Here is a 24,754-nt window from a genome sequence, read left to right as displayed (position 1 = left end):
CAAAACCTTCATGAACAAAGACTTTTCTTCTGATGCCACACGTTTGAGGGTCAAAACGTTTTTCAGTGGTGAGGAATCGACATACGCATCATCTCTAATGATTCAAAACTGTGCAATGGGTTCTGAAGAGACAGCAGTTGTTGTATTTGGTATTTGTCTCAATAACTGACTCAAATACAAACATATTCCAAAGGTTGTGTCAGATAAACTTGATATTTCACTGGTTCATTTAGCAGAATGTTGTGCAAGTTCAATCTTGATCTTTTTCTGTTATTTGGCAGCAGCTTTTGTTTTCAGTTTCTTTCATCAACTGCTAAAAATAGGAAGAGATCCTTTATATTGCACGCTGCACAAAATAGGGACTCTCAGCAATGCTCTGTGAACTCAGGACATTACAGTACAGGAGATCTGATTGGCTCTTTGTTGAGAGCGTGCAAAAAAAGGGATGTGACAAAGGTAGTGAAACAGGCTCACAGCAAGTTTAACAATTGATTTGTGTGTGTCAGACACACAGAGTGATTCTCTTCTCAAAGTCACACTACTGCAGCAGAGTACAGGACAGAGCATATGGAGACTAATGGCAGAGAAACACTGCAGGCAGACTTTGATACATTCGATATTTCTGAGGAGCTGGGATTTCTCCTTGAGGACCCACTGGTAAGTTTCATTTTTATCAAAACAGATCAGGATCAAGCATTCAGCATTCAGATCAGAAACAAGCATTTAAGATGTCATAACAATTCTGTTCACACCGTACAGACGAAGACTTTTTAGTTTGCCATTGAGGACTCTTTATCAGTTGCCTTTGTTTGAGCAGTTGCTCTGCAGCACATATAGTCCCCTCTGGGCAGAAACAGGTGATTATGCTTGTTTTTGAGTAAGATTATGGAGGATTATTGATCCGGTGAAAGTCTGTCTCTTCAGGTTTGTATTGAGCCATTCACGTGACTGGGCCTGCTCACTGTCCAGCACTCTGCATTACACAGCTCATTACACTTCAAATGCCAAATATGGATATTCTTGTTACTCAAAGTCTTATATGTCTAAGGAGACATTTGGTAGAAATAAAACAGAACATATGGATCAAATGTGACAGTTTATGCAATGGAAAAATCAGTCAACAACCTGTGAGAACGATAGATTTGTAAATGTTGCAAAACTCAAAATCAGCATTTTGTTTATGTGCTTATGGTTTTAAGCACAGCCTACGTGTCTGTCTATACAATGATTTTCCCATCCGGGCATCCCCTGTTTTCTGCTTGTCTAATTTCTCAGTGTTCTGCTGCCTCCTCTTTCAAATTGCTTTCTCTTTCTGATTGATAGCTCCAGTCATTCCCTGACATGCAGGTCAGGCACCGTGGCAAACATGAGCTGATGATGTTACTGATTACACTCTACATGGAAATACTGCACACAAACAAACAATCAAAAACCAATGAGCAAGTCATTTTACTCTTATTATCATCTAGACTAACCTTCCAGACTATTATCGGGTGTGGTTGGACCTGGCATATAATCTCACACATCTGATAGAATCACGTAAACTACAGGATCTTGTTCACAAGGTGAGAATGAGCAAAGCTTTCCTAATGCAAATACCAAGCGCAGTCTGGGTTGAGAACCCATGCATGTGAATGTGGACATACTGTTTTATTTGTGGAAGCCTCTGTTCCTGAAAATGGAGATATAAAAGCGTAAAATCTGATCACAATCCAGATGCCGGTCTTGAGTCCCCATCTCTTGAGCAACCATCGGGAGCTGAGGCTGGCTCACCTAGCGCTGGGATTCATCAGCATGGGATATGTATGGCAAGAAGGACAACGTGCACCTGCTCAGGTAAAACACATGCTGACACGCTAACATGCTGACGTTAAGAATGTTTACCTTTGCTATTTGAGTTTAGCTTGTTTGCATTTTCGCCTGACGGGAATGTCATTAGCCTTGCAGGTATTCGGCCATAGATAAAAGCATTGGAAATATTGGAAGTATTTAATGGTGATGTGATGATGCTGCTAGATGAAAAGTCAGGGGGATCACCAAAGTTAGAACAATTCACCCTGAAGGGGACATGAAACATTCTTATGGTTGTTGAAGAATTTGACGTAAAACTACAAATATGGGACTCATGGCGGTCAGGGGAATCATAGCCATTGCCTACCAATGTCTCAGTAAGGCGACACTACTGGATTGAACCTGTGCTGTCATGGTTGTTTGACAGATTCTTCCCAAAGCCCTCGCCTGGCCCTATTGGCTGGTGTCTCGCAGGCTCGGCCTTCCACCCATCCTGACTTATGCAGATTCAGTTTTAGCCAACTGGAAATTAAAGGATCGCACAGGGTGAGTAATGTTGTCCCCCCCCCCTTATTTAATGTATTGATAAAATGTCCGAAAGCCACAGACTGTCCTTTATTATAATAGCAACATTACAATAAAACTGCATGTCTAAACTTTAATCACTCATGTAGAAAAATAGCACAGTGTTTGTCTCTCCACTGAAAAGACCTGCTCTTCTTTTCTTTCACTGTCATTCTAGGGATATGAACATTGGGTGAGTGGAAGAAAAGCCATGCACTCTGTTTTGAACTTTCACGTGATTATCATAATGTGACACAGATGTGATTTCCAGTCAGTGAATTTTCAAAACATTGCTTTCAAAAATAGGAACATGGACTTGATATTTTCCTTTCCTGGTGGTGAGAGTTGCAGGGGGTTTTTCATAGTGTCATTGTTGGTCGAGATGGCCGCCAGTTCAGGCATAACGGTGAGTGCTGGCTGCTGTATGCTCTTCCTTTTCTTCATGTCAACTCTTTGTGAATGTCAGCCTGATTTTGTCTGTCCATCTGTCCCCCTTCCTGTTTTAACATCCCCTCCACATACTGCTTGTGTCTTTGTCGCGTGTCCCTTACTGATGGATTTCACATTTTCAACTCTCACCAGGGGGCTCTGGAGGTGATGCATGCTATGAAAATCTCGGACCTCATCGGCATACGGAAGGGTCTCGTCAAAGTAACTCAGTCTTTGAAGAAGATGAAGGAAACTTTCAAACTCATGCATAGTAAGTTTGAATTAAACCCAACCCAATCTGAATTTAATCAATTTACATGCTGAGCCTTTTATGAAGGCAGGGAAATTCGACGTAATTAGATTAACTGAATTTGTGCTCTTTCCAGGTCATGTGGATCCAACTGCGTTTCATGGAACACTGAGAATTTTTGTCTCAGGGTGAGTTTTATTTCATGATATTTATCTCATGAGATGCAGATTTATCTCACATTAAACTTCCCCTCTGCTCCTACCATTATATATTGTACCTTTATCTATTTCTGCACCGCATGTTTAACTAGATAACGTATAAAATGGTACCACGTGCTTCTGATTGCATGTGCATCTGTAAAAAAGAGGTTAATGGCACATGTATTTGTCTTGAACTGCTCCAGGTGGCGAGACAACCCCATGCTTCCAAGGGGGCTGCTGTATGAAGGCGTGAGCAACGAGCCAATTTTGTTATCAGGAGGAAGTGCAGCCCAGAGTTCAGCCATTCAGTGCTTTGATGCTTTGCTGTGCATCCAGCATGAGGATGAGACAGGTAAAGATGCACCTTCTTCAACCTTTGACCCCCCCGGATGCTTCTCGTGAATGAATCATGGTGTTTGTGCGGTCCGTTGATTGCACTGGCAGAAAATATCTCCAGGAAAGGTTGTTGTTTTCTTTCTTTCAAACTTTCTTTTCTGTTGTCTTCATTGATTCCCCCGATGTAGGAGCCTTCCTGACACGCATGAGGGATTACATGCCTCCAGCCCACCGTCAGCTGGTCGAAACACTGTCTGTCGGTCCATCTCTGCGAGACTTCATCCTGTCCCACCCCGGCTCTGATCTCGGCCAGGCCTACAACTCCTGTGTCTCGGCGCTGGTGGATTTACGGAACTATCACCTCAATACTGTGACCAAGTACGTCATTGTGCCCGGCAATCATGCCCGCGCCATGGGCTGCCCGTTCAGAGGTGTGGGCACTGCGCTGAACACCACGGGGACCGGTGGATCCAGCCTAATGGTCTTCCTCAAGAGTGTTCGTAACAACACCAAAAAAACACTGATTTCAGAGAGGGTGTCAAGAGAAACTGAAATATGATTTTTATATTTTTGTCCGACACCTTTCTATGCACTACACTCCTTACAGAAAAATAATTCCAGAATTATATTTGCCCTTATTAGAACTAGAAGGGTCAATGAACTGTTTCAGCAGTACATTTTACTGTACTGTATGGCTTGATAAATGTTTACGGTACTCGTAACCATGATTCTTAGTAAAATCCCAAAGGAAGAGCAACTCAGCACCAGCTGGAAATGTTTTTGCTGACCTCCAGTAGTTTAACTTTTCATTTTGCTGCAGGGATGTAGAGGTGTATCAAGGGTGTAGCCCAGTCTCAAGCCGGGTTGTGTAATAGACGCATCCGTCCACAAGAGGATAGTGTGTCAGTGTGACGGTTTACCTCGCCTAACAGTAAAGGCACGCATAAAGGTGCAGTACCAGCAGGGGGCGATAATGATGGGAGCGAAGGACAAATGCAGCATTAAAGTTGGCCTAGGGGAGGAGGTGGAGTGGTTGGTCACGCATGCACTGCTTTCACACGGTTGTAACCAATAATCAGCGCTGATTGTTATGAGGAAGTGGTTACTTTACGCGAATGGTCTTTTCCTGAACCGAATCAAGTAATTTTGGTGCTTCAGCCTCACCAAACTGCAACCGTCACTTGAAATGTTTCTCAGCAAGCTTTATTTCAGTGTAACCAGACTTTGAGTATTTATTGTTGTTAACTTGACCGTAGAATGAGAAGGTGTTAGTTTCACGCTGGACCGGCGGGTGTGTTACATGCTTTGGTTGCGGGGTGTGTTCAGCACACCATGGCGTCACTGTTAGGTGTGGTCAAACTTTGTGCAACGCAGCTTTACAGCTGGGTTTTATTTACAGGAACTGTACTTTACTTGACTTTCTTGACAATGACTACAGACAAACTTTGGGGGTCGGGGTAAACCAAAAGAGACACTAAATGGAAAGTATATCAAGATAAATGTTTGACTCACTATCTCAAACCAAAAATTTAAATTTTAAGGTATTCTCTTCGTATTGGCGGAAATGGGCTTCCATACCACACAGTTCTTGATATCATTAATTAAGCTGCATTTTACTTTGACATAATTCTTGATTTGATTGTAAAACGTTTACAGACATACAATAGAGGGACTGTGTTTAATGCTGCATTTTATTTGTAGTCATGAAATAATGCATATTTTGTAAAGCCCAAATGTGTCTGTACACCCTTGAATCTTATCATCATTTTTGAGAGAAATTACTTCAATTACATTTTGAAAATATTTGAAGTAATATTTATACAAATATTCTCATCAGTTGCTACAGTGCCTGACGTTGTTTTTGACCTGTTTTACTAAACTATTTGTTTTATGGAAAAATGTGGATATACATATAATGATACAATAATGCGAGAACTACTTTTGATCAATAAACTAATTTTGTCTACAGAAATTGAAAATGAGGACTCCTACGTGCCCGAGAGTACGGAGCAGATGGCAGAGGAGGGAGATAACTGTAGAGGGACCCATGAGCTGTTGAAAAAATAGAGGAAGGAAATGCTGTAGGAACCAAACGATAAAGGACACTGGTAAAATAAAAGAAAAAAGCAAATCAGCTGAGGAGAATGAAAGAGGCAGACACAGTGGGGGTTGGCGGGGCAGAGGGGTGGATGTGTGGGATCAGGTCGCTCAGTTTGATGGACTTGAACGCCCACTCGCCTCCTGGTCTTGACTTGAAAGTTGTGTCTCTTCTTGCGATTGAGGTCTAATCACATTAGAAAAGAGGAGAAGGGGCTCAGCTGCACTGCTGCTGAGCCCTGTTCAAGGTCCAACTCTTCTTCACTAAAGCACAAAAGATCAGACGCGGACTGTTCGACACCGGGTGAATGCGGCTCTAGCTGTAACTACACCCAGTAGTGTTGTAGTTGCCTGCTGTCACATAGAGCTGGGAAGTGGACGGGACAACTGGCTCTGAAAGTGTTTTAACCCATTATAGACTTTCCTGGATAATGACACAATCAGGGAGGTTTATGTTATGGCCATCAGCTTCTGCAAAATAATGTTTTGTCCATCATTTTGGCATCTGGAACGGCTCTAAATTCTACAATATCCATGAGCCCCAGCTATATTATATGCCAGGGGTGTGAGCCAGAATGGTGGAGAATTTGCTGCTGCAGCCATAGTTGCTCTATTCAACCAAAAGTGGCACAACAAATGTCACGGTAAAATAGTAAAATTCTCAACAGCATAATCTTTAGCTTTTGCCAGCTGTTAGCGAAGCACATGCAATTTTCCTTCTTGGGAGTCAGGGCTAACTTCTCTCCTGAACTTTTTATGTACACATACATGTACCATCATTTTTTTTCTTAAATCAAAGAAATTGATTTTTTCTGATGTGGTTGTTTTGTCTTTTGGACAGATGATTTAACCTGTAGAGCTTCATGCCAATTGAAGCTGTAAAAGTGCTCCAACTGTGAGTCAGGTAACATTGTCTATGGGAAAAATTAATCGAACTTTTGCTTGTGGAACCAGAAGGTCCCCATATACAAAAATGATTCCAAAAAAGTTGGGACGCTGTATAAAATGTGAATAAAAACCGGAATGCAATCATTTGCAAATTAACTGTGTTCACCGACAATGGTTTTGCAGTGTTCCTGAGCCCATGTAGTAACATCCTTTATGCAATCACAAAGTGGTGAACCTCGCTCCATCCTCGCTTGTGAACGACTGAGCCTTTCCAGGATGCTCCTTTCATGCCCAATCATGATACTATCACCTGTTAACAATCAACCTGTTTACCTGTGGAATGATCAAAACAGGTGTTTTTGGAGCGTTCCACTACTTTCCCAGTCTTTTGATGCTCCTGTCCCAACTTGTTTGAAACGTGTTGCTGCATCAAATTCAGAATAAGTAGATATTTACAAAAAATCAATGCAGGTGATGAGGTCAAACCAAACAAAGAGTCTTCAATTGAGCATCTGTCAAAAAGAATAAGAGAATTATCACATTCCGTTTCGTTTTACACGGTGTCTCCGCTGTTCTGGAATTGGCGCTGTAGCTCCTCGCTCTTAGCAGCTCTATTGCCTCTAGCATTCAGTAGACATAGCAGCACACCGAATCACCTTCAGTTGAAAATGTTTTAATTGTGATGTAGAAACAGTAGAAAAATGCATAATATTGCACATAATCACTAAATTGCACTTTCTCAAGGTACAGATCTTTGCATGGACATTGGTGACCTGAATAATGTAATCTAGTATGTAGTCTAACGGTGGGAGGCCAGTATGTGTCTTCCTGACGTGGACATTTAACAGTACCAGAATCTACACAAGAGCTCCTGTTATAAAATTACTTGAAGAACTCAGTAAATACCTGCTTTGTAACAACGTGCAAGGTCAGTATCATTGCTACATCATCAGATTTTTTTTTTTTTTTGTACTTAACCAAAGCTGGTGGCTACAAGTCTTCTCAGCCGTAAGATTGCTACCATACTCCTTTAGCACAGTATATAGCCCTTCTACTCTTACAAGTTCAGTGCACAGTTGTCTGTGTGGGTTGGGAGACAGATGGTTGGTGTTCTGCAATTGTCTTCTGCCAAAAACAAAGCTTCATTTTACAAGATGCAGTGGCAAGATAAATCAATATTTCAACATTGGAAGTGTGAGCTAACTGGACATGAAACAGATTACTTAAGAGGAGATCAGGTTCAAGACCTCGCATCAGAGCTTTGCTGTGACACAATGAGTGACTGAGAGGCAAGGCAGACTCTTAATGGACTCAAAGAGAAAGGTCAAAATAGCCTTTACTTTTTGTTGGAAATTCAAAACAAAACCAAACCAAACAAAAAAACCACTGTAAGTTATCATAGAAAATATTCTGCCTTCGAAGTAATCGAAACATTATATATGTTGTTAAAAAAATCTGACCCGACCCAGAAGACTTGTTCTGTATTTTTAACAGTAATATGCTTCAAGAGGAGGGGCCAGAACATATCTGTTCTGAATTGTCATTTCACAGTACTTTGCTAAAAATGCAGATATTTTAAAATATAGATTCTGAGCAGTATGCGTCAGTGTAGCCAACGGAAGGGGACAGGATGACTGAGGCAAAGTTGGCTGGCTAGTTGGTTGGTTGCACAGTGAGCTAAATGGAGAGACAGAGAGAAAGACAGAGGGAGATAAAGGGACAGAGTTACAGAGAGAGGGAGGAGACGGGGGTTATTAACAAAGGCAGGCAGACGTTCAGTCAGACAGACAAACGGAGCAGGACGTGAACAGATAAGAAGGAAGAGGGGAGAATAGACGGGGTTATTAGAACAGCGCTGACATACTGCCATGTACTGTACTGTGTTTCAGTCTTTTACGCATGTTCCTCTCAATAGTCAAATGTTTGTGCTTTGCCGGAGGTGGGGCTGATGTCCATTCAAAGATTATAGCTTCACTCATAAAAGGCCCTCCGCATGGCGCCTCCTCTTGTTGCCAAGCAATATGCTCTGAGGGGAAAAAGACCAAAAGTGCATTCCATTGGAGGATGCCATAAAAAGACATAAATATAAAGTGAGAAGTGCATTTACTCAATATATAAATAACATCCATTTTTGCTTAAAAGATACATGTACAAAAATTGTAATCCCAAAGCTCACCTGGTTTTTGCAGGTGTGTGCGGATCCTCTTCAGCAAACATGACAGAAAAAGGTTTGACAGGATGTAAAATGTTTTTTTTTTTTTTTTTTTTTTTTGTCTCTGCTGCCCCCCCCCCCAGCTGACTTAATGTGCAGTCTCAACTCAGAGCCCCAAATGAACCGGATTCTGTCGTTATCCATCCTCATATGTCGGTCGCTCCCTCTGAATACTCCTCCATCCATTCTGCGAGTAACAGGGGTATTAATGTGCCCAATGAAGAGGCTGTTTCCAAAGCCTTCATGTTTTATTCAAAGGAACCAGAGTTTCCAACGAGCATGCTTTTTGGACTCTGTCTTGGACTTGCGTTTCGGGGTGGATGTGAACACTTCATTGGAGTAAGGCAGAGCAGGGCATTGTTGGCTGTCCAGGGGGCAAAGTCTCTTCATCAGGGGCAGTAGCTTGTCCTCCTGCAGCTTGAAGTCCAGCTCTACACTGTAACACAAGCATAAGAGGTAGAATTTTAGAATCATTTAGCTCAATATGTAGAATACAAGGGTTTGATTGTATCTTGAGGTGCATTAATCTGAAGGTTTTAAATGCTGTCTTTTGGGTGCATGTATGACTCAGTTTTAATGTTTTTTGTAATGTTGGTAATCCACCGATGTCCAGATGGAGGCTGGGAGGGAGGCAAACAGTTCAAATGCACTGACAGGAACCCTGGCAGCACATATCTCTTGCGGCACATATCCACATTTCAGAGACTCCTCCGAGTAATAGAGTTCCTTTGCATCATCTCTGTATTTTTTTTTATGCATGCAGTCAAAGGGCTTTTCCTGCATAGATTATATTTGTATCAAAAACGAGCCAGAATGTGGGTTGCTCCTGACATCAGACTTCCACATCCGCCAGTATAATCCCAGGCTGGTCATCGTCTGATTCTGTTCCGGCACCGTAGTTGAACCCTCTCTCCGATTAAATCTCTCAGGCCTGGGAGAAATGCAGGGCTTAATCCCATCCAAATGAAACCATCGAGAGGCCAAGCAGACCCTGATTAACTGCCTGTATTCAAGCAAGGGATAAATGCATTATTATACACCATCTCCTTTCACTTTATTGCTATTGATTTGTAGTGCTCTGCTAATGTATTTATTCCTGGGGTGTGCAATAAATTTTGAAAGCATCATGGTGGAAATAAAAGAGAATGAATCATCTGCTATTTGCCTGCCAAAGTGACACTCCTTAACACACCGTGCCTGATAATGAAATGTTCCTTTGCCTTTTGGTTCGAGGCATTTTTTAAATTCATCCTCTTTTTTTTTTTTTAATCACCAACATTACTGAACACATTTAAAAAGCGCAGTGAATGCTATGACTTACAAAGCTCTTTCCTGTCATTCAAAGTCTAGAGGATTAAAGCTGGAAGGGAGAACTGACGCGGCCAAAAGAGATGACATCTGACATGTCAAGGTCAAACATGGAGCCCTTTCCTTGTCTGCAGGCACACACACAGACTTAAGGTACAAAGCTCGGCCTGATGGGGTAACCGCTTTGATGGGCAGTGTAATTAGTTCGCTGAAGGATATGCCATACTCAAAGTGACATAATGAATCCTGGGAACTGTCTTCACCCTTAAGATAAGTGTCAGTTAAGAACAGAGCTCTATTAAAGCCTTCAGGGGAGAGACCGGGAGAGGGCTGGATAGTGGTTTGTCAGGCGGGGGGCTTACAATGAATCGATATGTTAGACTAAAAGAAAAGCAAGTCAAAAATGTAGATGATTCTGGGTTTGCTGCCGCCTGAAACTCAACATCAGTGCTGATGTATCAAGACATTTTTAAGCATGTTTTTAAGCAAACACAACCTCTTTCTGCACAGAGCTTTGCTCTTTCTTCATTTTCTCACATGCATTTCTGCTTCAAACGAGAGCTAATATTTGCAAGTAAACAAAGTCATGCATTCAAATTTTTACCAACATAAAGGTACAAAATCACAAGTACAAAGTCCTCACTTCAATGTGGAAGCTGGTAAAGATGGTTGAATGAATTTATACTGTTTATCCGCTGGGTAGCTTGTGAATTTCCTCTCGGGGATCAATGAAGTTTTAACTGAATCTATAATATTACATCGTAAATTATTTGTTGATTTTTTTTTGTATTATTAGTAAGTAGTGACTGCAGTTGTCAAAAAAAATGGTGAAGTAAGAAGTAAAATGATTTAATATAACCCTGAATTGCAGTGGAGTTAAATTATAAAGTAGCAGAAAATGGAACTACTCAAGTACAAGTACCTCAGAGTTGTACTTAAATACAGTGCTTGTACTTAGTTACTTTCCACCGCTGCACTTTACTTCTCAGTCCTTGACAATGAGAAACTCAGTTTTAATGGCCGACTGAAGTCTTTTATCTTAGCAGAACTGCTGCTTTCCCGCAGCGATGAACTGGCTTTACAACATCTCTCGTTCACATCATCCTCTGTCTCATTTCCTCCCACTTTTATCTCTATTTGTATCTTTTGTTGTACGTGAAAAACGTTCTGTCTTTCGCAACTGCTGTTTGAATAATGTTGACTTGACAGAAAGTAGAGCATAATCACAGCAGCGCGGTGCAACACAGAATGGCCTCGGCGATTATTAAGCAATTAATCACTTGGCAGATCACTGCAATTACTGTATGCTGTGGACGAACGTCACAGCGGGAAGCCAGAGGCAGCACTGTACGATGCGGGTGGCACTGGGGAGCAGGTGCTTCAGCAAACAAAAGCCCTATATCTAAGATCATCTCTGTACACAAACAGATTGAAGCAGCTAGAGACACAGAGGTTTTTCTGGGGCATTCAGCAAAGCAGATTAATCATCTCTTTAGCTATGCAGCGTGAGTAGCTGTTGCTGTGATCAGTGGCGAGCCGTTTGTTTGTCTGCGGTCGTGGTGTGCTGAGCAGCGTTCAATGATTGTTGCTCCTGGGAGGGATTTCGCCGCGGTGAGATGTCTTTTTAGCACGGCGAGCTCCACAGTGTGTACCTGCTCGCTACTATTCTCTGTGCTTTCCGCTAGTGGCAGTCATTTCTCCTCCTGTGATTTCCCCTTTGGCCATTCACAGTTCAAACTCTCCACTTGACAAGACGAGTGGTCCAGGCCCAGTACAGTGTAACATCCTCAGAACAACATGACGGGGCACAGTAGATTAAATCGCCAGAGAGTGACAGTTATTTCCTCCACTGACAGGCAACACATGAAGCAGAAACTCTCCACAGGTTATGCAAATCAGATGCAGAAATTCTCCCCCTGCCATGTATATCAGGTATAAAAGCCATTGCTGTTGTCTATTACATGCTTTGTGCTTCACAGACACACAGAGAAAGACCCAATCTCATTAATGAGAACAAAATAGAAAAGGCAATCTTGACAATTGTTCACCAAAACAACCACAGCTCCGCCATCTCAGCGTGGGACACGAGTGCTAATTAGCTCCTTGCGTCTCATCATATTGCATTGCAGTCGCCTTTCCCCGAACTTAACTGTTTTTCAAAGTCATTGTTAGCTCCAGATTGGAAGCACTACATTGTATACTTTGATTCAAATGCTGGTTCTTATTCAACACAGCATGACAGGAATACAATCCTTTAATGCTTTGATCTGAGCATGTCTCTTAAACTGGGCTTCCTGCTGCACTCCAGGCTCACTCAGTGGTAGGCCACATATAATTCGCAACTGATGCTTTTGTAAATTGGGCTTGAAGCACACATGCAGGTAGGTACAGAAAGGAAATATGAAGAGCAGAGCAGAAAGTGGACACGGACTCATCATGCAGTCTCCATCTTTGAGTTGAAAGTTTGGTTCCTTAAAAGGTTTGGTTCACCTATGCAATAATAATAATGGTAATAATAATTTAGACCTTCCTCTAGTGATATCTAGCCATACAGATTATTTTTCATTCCTCCATCCCAGCACAGTGAAGGGGAATGAAATTCGTTCACCGCGCTGAAAAATAAAAAAGCAAAGTGCCTTTCCTGAAACTGTGTCTCAGTTGAGGCCCATTCCCACCAGAAAATGGCACAGAAAATGTTATGTGACTCACAGTTGGAGCACTTCTGCTGCTTGTACGGGTAGGAAACGCTCATCAGGAAACCGTACAAAAGAATCTCTTAAAATATCTGGCTTTTTGCTAAAAAAGTTGAGGTTACAAGCCTGTGTGCCTAACGTACATATATGTTGAGAAAACTCAACACAATCTGCATCTTATAGATCAAATCAGTTTTAACTGCTCGGTCAGTTATGGCTTGGTTGTCTTATTGTGTTTTTATCGGTAAACATGAAGTGGTTTTAATTCTCTACCGCTCTGACTGTGAATGGCCTCTTCAATCGCCAATGGTGGCTGAGGCTCATGGGTATTGTAGCATTGAGATAAAATTTTGGTGGCTTTAACATAAACCTACTGGATTGCTACATCTTCCATGAGAGTCCAGTTTTCATGCATTTGTTTCATTATTTCCTTGAAGGGGTCAGTGTCAGGGTGGAGTCGGGAGTAGAAGAAAGCACCGAAGGAAAAGTGAGTTCATTCATTCATTTAGTCAATAATGGAGACATGAAAGCAGATAGAAACGGTGCCAGCCGGGAATGGATCAGCAGTCAGCCTCCATTTTCCCAGGAGATCGTACCCGGTGGCAGATAAAATTGCGTAGCGAGGGCGAGGCTTATAGGGGACTAATCTAAACACAGATGGTGTCATTATTCTGTAGCCATTACACGGTCCAATCTACATTTACTTCATGACAATAGGTTAAAGCAAAAAGCTTGTCTGTTGCCAGTTTAAGTAATATTGAAGCCTTTGTTTAAAGAAAAATGTGAAATGCCAGAACAGAACAGAGAATAAATGCCGGACTCCTTCAACTTTGCAACTGTTGTGACCTCTACTTTATTCTGTTAGTGGGAGAATTCTCAGAGATGCCTCTCTCATGATATCAACAGATAAAACCAAAAATTGTTTAGACACTTTTTCATAATATGGGTGAAGCAGCCCTCTGAGGAACCCCATATCCCTTGATGTGATGGACAACATCGTTATATATATTCCTCTAATCTATTATCCATACATTCAGCCCCTCTCTCCCTCTCGCTTACTTGCCCTATTTGTTGCAGTGATGTATGAGATGCTGCAGTATAGCGAGGGTGGGTGGAGACTGTCAGGGGAGAGCTGAAATCTGGATAAGACCCATAGATTGACTACCTGAGCTCAGCAGCTGCTAGAGTCCTGAATTTATCGGACGCGCCATAAATGCCGGACTGCTCTGAAATTAAAGGCTACATCTCAGGGGCTGCTAATCTTGGCTACAGTTGCAACATGCGGTGGCTGTCTAACTTTGAGGGGTAATTGCTCCTATGGTCCCAACTTGCTTTTCTGGGCTCGATTTGATTTGCCTTGCTGTACCCAGACCTCCTCCTCACGTCACATGGAGTGGGTTGAACAGCAAGGGGATTCCTGCTGCCTGTAACTCACCGGACTGATACACTATTATAATAAAAGGGATACTGGTGGTGAGATCATACAGAAGTCTGAATTGCGAGGTAGTTTTAGCGTATGTGACAGTAAAAAGTAAATTTATTTTCCCAAATAAACATCATTCAGTCTTAGAAGGTTTGTGCAGCTGGCTTTTGCTGAAGAATATTAAACAGTGCTATTTGCAGAATTTAAGATATCTATGACAATTGCTTTGGCAGAGACAGATAGGACCGCGATATCCCGCTTGCCAAATGCTGCTCTGCTCTGTTCAAAGAGTGTTAGAAACCAGTTGGGTGAACTGAAATAAACAACTAATGATACAGATCACAGATGAAATGATAATCTTTCACTTTATTAATACTCTGCAGAGTGCATCCTCACTGTGATTTTATTATCATACCACATGCTTTCTGGTTTAGTGACAATAGACTGAAGGCACTTTTTTTGCCATTAGAAGTTGTTCTGAGTTTGTTAATTAAGCCAACTTACTTCAGCGACATACAGAGTTGGCACACTTTGTCTTCTCAAGATAAGATCAGTGAATTGAGAAAAGAGAAACTCAGATATATGCTTTAGGACTTCTCTTTGCTCCTCAATGCTGTGGGCTTTTAACTTAAGTCTTGCAAATTAATGTAGGCCTATATTGCTGTTACATCTATAGTGTTAGATGAAACTCAAATGTGCTCTGTTGTCCCATTTAAGTGCAGCAAGGCACAGTTAAACATGTGTCCAATCAAAGTCACATGACACAGATAGTACCCCTCCCAGGCTCATCCATTTCTAAATATTCTTACATACGCACTCCGCTTAAAGCCCCAGATTGAAAGCCACACTTACTTACAGTAATGACTAAAATCGATGAAAACAAATCAATGAAAAGGCCTGTTTGATCAATACGTATACAAATGGACACACACACGCACAAAGACACACACACTGCAGTACTTGTACTGTTTCACAAGGGAGCACTTACAGTACTGCATATAAAAAAAGAGACTTAGAAGAATTAACACTGGATAAAATATGATTAAAAAAGAAAAACAAAATCCACATTTTGATTAAGTCTCACCCTGTATACTTTGCTCTATTCACTATTTGTGACCCTTGCATGATTCATGGAAATTATGATCATGCAGACTTATAATTATGTACCATAAGAAATAGTATTCTGACGGTGGGAACTACTAGATTTGCCACGCTAATTTGTTTTGAATTATTGTTGGTCTATTGTGGGTCAAATGTTCTAATTTTAAGCTTCACAAAGCCGGGGGATCCTGAATTATTTACCATTTAATATTGTTGCTTGTGATACACTGCACCAGATTGGGCTTATTAAGTTCATTACCCTGTTGAAGACATTGGTTACTATGGAAATTACTTCTGGATGGATGGATGGAGGATGAGGGCATGCTCATTACGTTGTCAACAATGTACCCTAATCTTTGCTGTGCCACTTTCTAGATGGCTGTTTTCTTTAAGGGCAAGAAGGGCAAGAAATGACATTTGGATCATATTGATTAAACTAGGAACGTATAAAGGCCTGTGACACGTGCACTACCACAATCGATTCAAGTGTGAACGAAAGTTAATGTTTTTCACGGTTGCATCATGAGAGGAAAGGTGACCACTGCAATGTCCAATATACGATAAATGGTCACCATAGTGATGTTCCGAATTTGTACCTCAAAATTGATGTTTTGTCTTTATATAGATGAATACAATTTTGCTATTATATTACAAATTTATGAAATGCTATGTGCAAGATTGTCAACTCAGTTTATCTGACGAGATGAGATAGAGCAGTGTGTTGTATTTGTGGCAAACTGATGTCTATTATGGCAGCATGTACTGACAGAAAAGAATGGTGCCCAGGACTGAACCTTGAGGAACACCACAAGAAACATTTACCCTTACTGAACTTCCTAAGAGACGAAAAGTAGTATCTTGTGGATGTAATGATTTAAGAACTGTACCATGGAGATCATGTTCTCTCTGTACTGAATGCAGCAAGACCATAATGTTTTTCAGGTATCCACATTTATTCCGATGTCGTTTACAACTTTGACTTCACTACTTAAAAAGAGAGCTGTGTCACTCCTGTCCCTGTCTCTGGCTCAGTTTCAGATAAAAACTGATGCAGAGGGGACCATGACCATGGAGATAACAATTGTTTTTGATCTGGAAAGCATGATGAGATTTGGCCAAGTTAGAGCAAAAATAAAGGAAGAGGTCGACAGTTTGTCTGGGAGAACGGTGCCATTCTCCTCTCATCACCCGCCCTCGTCTTGTTTACTTCAACACCTTTAGGGGTGGTATGAACAGCTGGTTGCGGGGATATGACAGGTTAAAGGTGAACAGCTTCTTTCAATTTAAGTGAAGTCCATCTGCTTTAATAACGTCATTGAGTCCCACATGCACAACGAGAGCCTTCACAGATTGTTAGGCAGCCAAGATTAGAAGAATCCTTCGTTAGTTCAGACACCAGGTCATCAGGAAAGCAATAGCCTTGAAATTCTTACTGCTGACACCTGCCAGAGTGTCTAATAGCACAATCGGGCCTAATAGTTTGGTGTTGCTTAAATTGGGTATGTTTGTTTTCCTTACCAAGGGGTGTTGAGTCAGTCTTTCACTTCTTGCTGAGGACTGGTTTTGTCTTATTGTCGATGGTTGTTGAACCTTATTCTTTGATGGCAAGTGAGGCTCATTCTGTAGAGGCTTAAATCTGTTTTCCGGTTTTATTGACTACAGTCCACTGTTTTGCACTGGTGTGGAGGAGTGAGGGTGGCTGCCGCTCTGCAGCACTCTGTCTGCGTTAGCTTGCTTTTGGAGAGATTTCTATGGAGGAAAGCCTTTTGTTTCTATTTTGTGCTTCTACCTAGACCGACATCAGACCAAAGCTCCCATCTTTGATGCACCAGCGGTAGCATAACACGGTCTTTAGTCTTACTCCTCAGGCAAGTGGCTCATGTCTGGGTCAGCTGTGATCTTCAGTAGGTCTTGATTAGTGTGCTGCCCAGATTGAGGAATGTGTCATCAAAATCTCCAACAAGATTTGTCGACTTCCACTTAACATTTCCATGCACAGCACATGATGCAGTGAACATTAAGTCAATGGGCCTCACGCAAGAACATTTCTTATTAAACCTCTCTCTCTTTTTTTCCTGAGGCTTGCTACAAGCGTTCCAAGTTTAAGTGATGCATACCACCTGAGTAGCTGCGTGATCATCATTTGATAATTAGCACAATCAAGGAGCTTTAAGTCCTGCTGTCAGACATCAGAAGGCGAGTGAATAACAAATTTTGCCGTGTCAGTAATGGTATTAAGGGACCCAAAAAATGAGAAAATATTACCACAACCGGCATCGCTGTGTCATCTGGGCAGAGTGGCACTGACAGAAATAAAGAATCGTTTGTCATGAATTTAGATGCCAAGAAAAAGTCTTGCTAGAGCAAAGCATGCCATGATTTAGATGGGAGGCGGTCAAGGGGACGTGACAGATGGACGAGAGAAGACATTTCATTATAGGTGATGTTATACTGTCGAGTGCAGTGGAGGCAGCAACTTTCATAAGACCCTGAGGTGGCTGTTGGGAGTGTGAGAATTTTCCTTTTTTCTGTATCACATTAGGTTTTATTTTATTGTTTGTTTGATACATTTAAACTCAAAATTCATCCAAGTCAAACAAGTTGTTTTCCCCCGTGGAGAAAGGCAGACTGTCTGTGCATGACTCATACGTACGACAGGCCCGGACCGCTTTTGTTTGAATTTTGTCCGTGCCTCAGAGAAAAGTCTAGATATGTGAAAATCAGTGAAACGCGACTCCTGTGCGTGCAACTCCAGATTCTTGCGTGAGGCCCAATGATTTCTCATCCCATGTGAAATGTAGATCCTGCTTTCAGCTTCCACAGTGGTCTTACACCACAATCTGAGTCATCTTGACATAATGCACTCGTCGAGGGAGAAGAGAGAGGAGGCATCTTGAAAATGTTACATCAAGTGAAAATCCTGGAAAACATGTCCAGGACAGGGCAGTTTCCCTTTTCTCTGCAGTACAAAATATCCACAGGTATGTCACCAAAGGAATTCAGAATATTGAAACTGAAAGTCATCCAAAATAATCTGAAAGGACAGCAGAGTAAGAGGGACAGGCCCTTATTGTCTTGCTGTTAAAAAAACATTCTCTATTGTAGTGCAGCTATTGTGTAAAATGGGGAAGTATAAAGCAGAAGATGGGAAGGAGATCCCTTTACTGCAGCAAACTCATATTATTCAGAAATGATGTAAAGTTACATCTATAATTTGTGTGGTTTTGCAGTTTTTAAACTTCTTTCCCTCAGGCACACGTGGAAACCACTGAGCAGTCCAACTGTGGAACATGTATTTTCTGGGCTTCAGAGTACTTTCCAAACAGCTGTCTGTTTCCTGTTTTAGACAACAAGGTAACACGTGGTTTGAGCAGCAGAGGCTTTTGGATTGAAATGACAAATGACACAAGGTTACAGCTTGAGTGGATTTCCCACCTGCTTCTGAGCCATTTTTCAGCTCAGAGTGTATCAGAGCACTTACACCACATATAACCGTTGTGTGTTTTGACAGAAATACAGTGTCTCTAAAAATGTGAGCCAAAAAAAACAAAAGTGCAAAGCTCATTGGGATTTATAAGAAAGTACATAGTTAATCCAACCCTTGTTTCTAAAACATTTGCTATGTTTTATGAGGAAATTAAAGGTCCTCATATATTCTGTGACATCCTATCCTATCTAATTCACTCCCCACTGCTATGTATGATTACTTATTCATTACAGTGAGACCATACATTCCCCAGAAACCCTTGCAAATGGTATTGGAGGTGTTATTTATTTCATCATCCATTGTAAAAAAAACATGCTATGGTGCACAACACCAAATATAATGTAATCAGTGCTGCCAGTTGCTGCATTTTTATTTCTTTGACTTATTCTTTCCATATCCCTGCTGCTTATTTAATGATTCTTCTCTTTTGGATTCCGTTTGCAGTCACACACAAAAACATTCATGTTCAATTTATTCAACATTTCTGTTATCATTATTATTATTCAGCTGTCTTCCCTTAGTCAGATCACTGTATATGCAATACATTCCATACATTTTTACATTTCCTGCGCAGAAAAGCATCACTGCACCAAACACCTCTTGTAAGCATCCTTTTCACACCTAATCGAATTTTAATTCAGAAAGCAACATTTAATGCAGCATTAATGACAAGCTGGCACTGAAAAGGACCCACCTGTAAATGATGCATGCGCTGTTTCGACAAGTATCACAATTTGCTGTGTCTTGTCCTGTTCGGTAGGAGAGCCTGTGAACGGAGAGATGAAAAGATACATGTGATCTCCAGTGGCAGGCTTTTGCTTCATATTTCAACACCTGTGGGCATCAGCTATCAGCCAGATTTGTTCAGCTTGGTTTTCACCCCGTGTTGTTTATTCCGAACAGTTGAAAATGCAGCGAGAGTTCTCTCAGATGTGATGTGCAATAAAGTGTGTAGACTTTTACATAACAGGATTACCTTGCTTTGCCATGACGTAGTTTTAAAACGAGTTCTGTGTCTCTATTCTATAGAAAATAGGACGTAAGTAGCAACTAAATGCTGCATGAATCATGTACAAGGAAAAATCAATGCCTTTACATGCTGCACAGTACTGTACATCTTTTTTATTTCTCATCCAGCTGAGTTTGCTGCAGACACAATAAGCAAAAAAGCAATCAACAAGACAAATTGTATCTGCTCTGTTTGTGGCATAGGTACACAGCCCCAAGGGTCTGTTGTCTTTACTGTATAAGAGTTGTAATTTTTTATCTTAAAAGACCTTCGTAAAGGACCAATTTAAGTAATCTCTTCTGGGATGATGGAGGCTTATGTGTACCTATGTCAAAAAGGACACATTGAATGCATAATAGCTTTTGTTGGCTGATAGTCCCTGTCGCTCATATCACATGTTTTGCATTCATATTTCCTCATTTTGTATCCATAGGCATACAGGTATGCTTATTGTTATTTGTGCTATATGTCGCTGCATGCATTGGCACGCTGCAGGGGTATGGGGATGATGGGAGGGGCTGTGTCAGAGCTGCACATGTAATTGCTTGCTGTCATGGTAGCCGTTCGCCCTGTCGGATGACATGCGGAGGGGTTGGACCTCAACTGTTCACCACGACACGAGAGGTGACCTCGTTGGGGGAGACAGTACAGCGTCTGTGTGGATCGAAAATGCTGATGGGAGCTCAAGGTCAGCAAGTTCATCCATCCTGCCCTGCTCTCAAATGAAGTCTCTTTGAACAGCTGGGCGCAAGGACGGGAACTCACTGCACAGACGAGGTCTGCACTAGTGCTGTGCTGCTGCCTGGATTTTCATGTACATCCTTGTCATTTAAAGAGCTTCGCCGCTCTAATAATCAAAGCGTATTAACCTAAATTCATAATCACTGCATGTACTCAGCACAAAAACCTGCTTCTTTCTCCCATTCAGGGTAAAATGTTCATGACCCAATACACACACACACACACACACACAAACATGTATATATATATATATTTATAGTGGCATTGTATTAAGCACAGAATGTGACAGGGAATGATTTCATAGATGCTTCACGGGGGGGACACTGCACCTCTGAAAGCCGCTCCCTAAGCTAAGCTAAGTGTTTGTTGGAACAGATTCACTGCTGTGTTGTTTGCCCACGTCAGCTGTCCTGGGACGTGTCCTGCCCTCGTCATTCCCGTTCCAGTGTCCACACCCCCTGCCTACGTGCCTGCTGCTCTGCCTGCCTGAGCACTGCATAGTATTTTGTGTTTTATTGACAACCTGTGAACAAATGCCACAGTCAGTTCAGACCACATTACCTCTCTGTGCTCTATATGTGTGGTAAATACTGGACATCACCCTTTCTAATGTTGTGTATATAGTCCATAAACACGTACACATCTACTGCCTATATCTTGCAGTACAATGACTAGTATGGGTAGAGACAGTCATAGTTGTATATAACTGTGTATGTGCAGCAGTATTATGGCAATTTTACCAGCACAGTATAAGCTAGAGTTGACATGCATCGGACTATGAGGTCATGCAAAAGGCTCCTGTGTCCAACTGAAAAGTGTGGTCTGTCTTATCCACTTACTTACACTACAGGTATGGTATAATGCAAAAAAGCAGGCGAGGGTTTTATGATATATTCAGTTATGCCGTCAGTGAGAAACTAGAACAATTCTAATATTTGAATTCACCACAGGAATGAGTTTCATCAGGGCTGAACAAGCACATGCATTGTTTGTAGTTCCTTTTGCCAGACGTCATTGTCAGCATGAAGTGTGACTTCTGCAAAGGAGGATGTGAAACCGATGACAAACATGTGGATTATTTTGAGTTCCTGCTGGACTTTTACAGGATATATTTGTCATGTTTGTCACTGACTCATATGACATGTGAGGGACGGCGTGAAAAATAAGAAAAAATGTAGAAGTGTGGTATTTTGTAAAAATGTTATTCCAGTGTGAACAGTCACATGGAGACAATTCCTATGAATAAACTCCCTCCCTGCAAACACTGTGCCTGTAGCCTTGCTGGACCAAGAGATTACGTTATCTTTTTGTCGCTGCATGTATGCTAAAAGCAATTGCTCAAAAGTCTCTGGACATCACATTTTTATTCCCACTGAGAGCAGGCTTTTAGTTGCTTTTTGGTTCGTCTCAAGGTGTAGCTTTAAAGAAGGCTATCTGACCGTCCAGCCATGCAAGAAAAGGCAATATTTGGGAACATACTATGGAAGGCAGGCTTTGCATCCCGTAACTGCACCTCTCTAATAACGCTGATTGAACACAACACAGTGGAGGCACTACGGCAGGCGCAGTTTTGTGGAGATGAAAGGCAAAGTGTTATGAGGCTGCACTAATTGGGCCTTTAAAATCAAGTTCCACAGAGCCACACTAGGGTGCCTTGTTCTCCAATGGATATGGATAAGGCTTAAATACAATTTGCTTTGTGTTGCTATGGGTTTTAGCGATGGAGTACGTTGATTCTTACAATTGCACCGCTGGAAGAGTCAGGCTGTGGACATGGCTGGAGGACTTTATGGAGCTTGTTAATATATTTTCTCCTTTACAGGTATGTCTCTAATGAAATATGACGCATAAAGAATTACTGGAGGCACATTTGCTCTCGCATTAAAATTACACGGAAGAGTACTAACATGTACTGTGCTGTGCATCTGAAAAGCCCTGCTAGAGCTTGGTGGCTGAATATCACACGACTCTCGTGCCACAAGAAGGTTAAAATTTTTCACTGGTTTTGTACAGATATTCATGTTTCCCAGAGGATGACGCCTAATGACTTTGCTGATCCTCTGACTTCACTGGGTGGATTGCTTGTACAGACACATGGTATACAGAGGATGAATGACATGCTTGCATGTTGATGTGAGCATTTAGCTAACTAGCTCACAGAGTTGCTGGCCTGGATGTAGACTTAGCCTTGGTAGGGGGTAATTCCTGCCTTTTATAACTTGGGTCTTATTTAAGTTCATTGCTGAAATATAATACAGTGGTATCGCTAAAAAGAAATCTGATAAGGCAAGAAACTCAAGCAGTCAGACCATTGAACAGGTTGGAAACAAATCTCGAGGTTATGACCAAACTTATCTGGAGGAGAAAACAATGACATACTGTAAAATTATCACTAAAAGCTGCACATCATAAACATCCAGTTTACAGGACAACTTCTTGGTTCATTTCACAGTGGAAAGAATCTGGCTCTTGTTTACAACCAGTTCGACTGCTTTCTGCTTGTATTTCTTGGCATCAGACTCTGTTGTACTGATGTTGCTGTGCGCCCAGATCTTAGCAATTACCTTGGTGACAATATTATCATAACCAACAGAAATGATGGCCACAGCTAAGAAAATAAGAACCAAGTTATAACGACCTGGAATAACCCTTTATCATAGCTTTCATCCTGACAGCACAGTGTGAAATGTGCATGCATGCAGGGTGTATAATGTATGTTTGGTTGCATGCGTTGTAAAGCTGACTCTACTCACCCCTCTCTCTGTGCTTCACCTTTCTCCAGCTCCTGAATAACTCCAAGTAGGACCTTGATGGTCTCCTGGCTCGAGCTGATGAGGCTCTCCATGGCCTGCAGCTGTGCTTTGATATCCTTGTCTCCAGATAAGGGCATTATCTGCTGGCTGCTCCCCATGCCTGGGGCTCCTGTGTCTCGTGGAGGAAAGCCCTCGTCGCCCCCAACTGTTTGCTGGAGTTTAGAGGAGGCTGACACATGCCTTGTCCGACACTGCCCTTGTGACTGCACAGAACATTTGGCACTATGGGGAAGTGTCTGCGACTGCTGCTCGTTTAGCTGCGCGCCCTTTTTCCGTTTACAGCTCACAGACGGGCTTCCTAAGGACTCCACCTGTGTCAAAGAGTTCCACGCAACAGGGCCACTGCCCTTTGACTTGTCCTGTGAAAACTCTGAGTTAGCCAGCTGGCGCTTTGAGGAAGTGCCAGCTTCCATGTCTTCTTTGGGTAATCCTTTGTGTTTGGTCCTTGTCGCGCAAACCTGGTATTCTGGTTCTCTTTTGGAAGGAGAGATGCGCTGATGGCACTCCTCCGAGAAATGTGAAGAGTCTGCACAAGAGGGTCCATCCACGCAGTTGGCACTGGAAAGCAAATCCTCTGTATCGCTGCTGTCATCAGTGTGGTGAAGCAACGCTTTTGTCTGGCCCACAATCTTACCCTTGTACTTAGAGGACTCCCCGATCGATTGTCCATCCTCTGCTGCCTTTATATCACTCAAAAAACCGTTGTTTTGTCCTCTGTAATCTTCCACCAAAGCTGCATGTTTAAACGTATGTCCTTTTTTCCTCTCGAAAGGGAAAGTCTTGTATCGCTTAGTGAGGTCCGGCGAGGTCTGGACACCAGTGCTCTTAGTCACATTTGGAATTGAGCGTCTGGCAGGCATGGTCATGTATTTTCTGTGTGTCACTTTACAGGAAATGGATCTGGAGCGTCTTCCCCGATGCTCATTCTGAGCTTCACAGATATCCTTAAAACGCACCTGTAAGGCCTTGTTTCTCTTCTTCACCTGCTGCTTGCCTGATTCTGGTCCAGACTGTGCATCAAGGCTGTGTGACGGGCCTGTCTCTGAGTCTGATTCATCTGAATTTGAGAGAACAACGCATTTGGTGTCCTCTTTGCTCACCATATTTCCTGAAAAAGTTAAGAGAGAAAAAAAGCCTCTGCGTTACTATGTGTATGTGTATCTTGTATCTAGTCACACAAATTATTGATTGAGATATTCTGGAAGTGTTGTCCCCCTTTGCTTATACCCGTTTCCCATCAGTTCAACATGGCAGGTCACTCTAAATACTACAAAACCCGTGAACCTCGTCCTCGTCGCTGCTATGGAGAAGCAGCCAGTCAGAGTTAGAGCAGCGAATTCAAAACTCTTAAATGTTGCAGTTGTGAAAATTGACCCAGAATCAGACCCTGAATTCGTTTAACCAGCAAAATA

At 42.0% G+C, this 24,754-nt stretch overlaps 2 protein-coding genes across 4 annotated transcripts; one reads left to right on the top strand and one right to left on the bottom strand.

Moving 5' to 3' along the window:
• The first annotated feature begins 502 nt into the window (after window positions 1-502).
• On the top strand, window positions 503-6,787 carry LOC121613855 (indoleamine 2,3-dioxygenase 2-like). Of its 3 annotated transcripts, none has more exons than XM_041947532.1 (10): window positions 503-657; window positions 1,470-1,565; window positions 1,717-1,836; window positions 2,219-2,337; window positions 2,534-2,548; window positions 2,707-2,761; window positions 2,938-3,055; window positions 3,171-3,222; window positions 3,438-3,586; window positions 3,759-6,787. In XM_041947532.1, exons 1-10 carry the CDS (start codon window positions 568-570, stop codon window positions 4,127-4,129), a joined length of 1,185 nt encoding a protein of 394 aa, XP_041803466.1. In that variant the 5' UTR covers window positions 503-567; the 3' UTR covers window positions 4,130-6,787. The 3 variants fall into 3 exon arrangements, with proteins under 3 accessions (XP_041803466.1, XP_041803464.1, XP_041803467.1); XM_041947530.1 differs by having other exon boundaries at window positions 2,662-2,761; XM_041947533.1 differs by lacking the exon at window positions 1,470-1,565 and having other exon boundaries at window positions 2,662-2,761.
• Window positions 6,788-8,896: 2,109 nt separating this feature from the next.
• Window positions 8,897-24,445, bottom strand: insyn2ab (inhibitory synaptic factor 2Ab). Its single transcript, XM_041948156.1, has 3 exons — window positions 23,283-24,445; window positions 19,474-19,545; window positions 8,897-9,203 (listed from the first exon to the last, which is right to left on the bottom strand). The coding sequence occupies exons 1-3, from the start codon at window positions 24,443-24,445 to the stop codon at window positions 9,020-9,022; spliced, it is 1,419 nt and encodes a 472-aa protein (XP_041804090.1). The 3' UTR covers window positions 8,897-9,019.
• Between the last annotated feature and the right edge of the window lie 309 nt (window positions 24,446-24,754).

This window comes from Chelmon rostratus, chromosome 11 (genome assembly GCF_017976325.1).
Source record: "Chelmon rostratus isolate fCheRos1 chromosome 11, fCheRos1.pri, whole genome shotgun sequence".
In the NCBI taxonomy this organism is placed as follows: domain Eukaryota; kingdom Metazoa; phylum Chordata; class Actinopteri; order Chaetodontiformes; family Chaetodontidae; genus Chelmon; species Chelmon rostratus.
This window is presented reverse-complemented; position numbering and strand designations above follow the sequence as displayed.